This window comes from Hermetia illucens, chromosome 2 (assembly GCF_905115235.1).
Source record: "Hermetia illucens chromosome 2, iHerIll2.2.curated.20191125, whole genome shotgun sequence".
Taxonomy (NCBI): domain Eukaryota; kingdom Metazoa; phylum Arthropoda; class Insecta; order Diptera; family Stratiomyidae; genus Hermetia; species Hermetia illucens.
Window position 1 is genome coordinate 138,865,687 of NC_051850.1, and position 1,335 is coordinate 138,867,021.

Sequence of the window (1,335 nt, forward strand, 5' to 3'; positions counted from 1 at the left end):
ATGAAAGTGTCTAAGCTAATCAATGAAAATAAATAGGGGCATCATGAATTAGGACATTGGGGCAACTGACATTCCCAGTAAAATCGCAATAGGAGCGACTGAACATATGCTTGAGAACAGTTGAGAAAGGAGATGCATTTCTCGGGAAAGCTTGAGGAGGACAATCTCTGATTCTTGGTTGTTTCTATTCAAGTTTTTAGCGCCACCTGCACGATGCTAACAGGCACGGAAAAATAAAGTGCTTTGATAGACTTCTCTCTAAATTCCCTAGCAATCAAGAATTCAATATAAAATCAGAACACCAATTACTTGTTCGGACTTTTATTTACTGTGACTTCATGAGTGTATAATTTCGCAATGCAGATGAAAATAATAAACTTAACTAATTCAGACTTTAACCACATTTGACTTCAACAATATTCGATCACAAGAAATATCTCTTTCATTCCTTATCCTCCTTCTTTTTAGCATCAATTTGATTGACTTGAACGATCCTTTCATTCGATGGCGGGTGAGGTGCTGTTATTGTAAGAACCCCGTCCGAATCCAAGGTTGACTCCACTTTGTTCGTATCAAAGTTATCTGGAAGCACATATCTCCTCAGAAATTCCCTCGAAAAGGATCCTTCCTTATCATCCTTTCGCTCTACTTTACCTTCCACAACGACCATATTGTCCACCGTCTTAACTACGAACTCATTAGGCTTGAAATCCTTCATATCCAGAGCCACTTTGAATCCCTTCTTATCAATTGTTGGTGGCGTAATTTCTTCTGAGGTAACAGTAGGGTAAATTTTGAAATCCTGCATTTGGAAGAATGCTTGTATTTCGGCGGGTGTAAAACCGAACCCGAGTCTATCTAATCGATTGAAAACTGGAGAACGGAACGCCCACGGTCGCAAATCGTAAAGTAATCGATATAACGACATTTTATGTACACTTTAAATTTTAATTTCGCAGAATTTTACTTAGAATAATTTTTGAATTTTCGCGCACAGCAGAATTATTCAGCTCACACTAATCTGTTGAAATAAATTCTCAGATGTCGTCGCATTGATATTTATATTTGCTGTGGCGTCGCTGACAATACGTTGAGATGCGACGCTTCTGCGCAAAAATCTAGTCTAAGAAACATCGAGAGAGCACGAGTGCAGTCGAGAGTGGACGAGAGTGTGCGATCAGCTGGAATCTAGAGTTTTCGGGGTGGATGCATTATGATGTAATTTGGCATTATTTTGTTTACAAACAGATGATTGTTTTGCTGTTGATGTTTTTCTCGAGGGTGATGAAAGTGTGAGTGGCTTGTTTGAAATGCTCGAATTTTCGGGAAGATGAA

General features: G+C 38.9%; 1 protein-coding gene across 1 annotated transcript; it reads right to left on the reverse strand.

The window, feature by feature from the left end:
• Window positions 1–294: 294 nt before the first annotated feature.
• LOC119648311 (heat shock protein 27-like) lies at window positions 295–998 on the reverse strand. Its single transcript, XM_038049991.1, has one exon. The coding sequence runs from the start codon at window positions 926–928 to the stop codon at window positions 443–445; it is 486 nt and encodes a 161-aa protein (XP_037905919.1). The 5' UTR covers window positions 929–998; the 3' UTR covers window positions 295–442.
• Window positions 999–1,335: the final 337 nt, after the last annotated feature.

What these genes read in the sequence shown, in the direction of transcription:
- LOC119648311 (XM_038049991.1), bottom strand. Translation starts at nt 928, where the DNA reads ATGTCGTTATATCGATTACTTTACGATTTGCGACCGTGGGCGTTCCGT.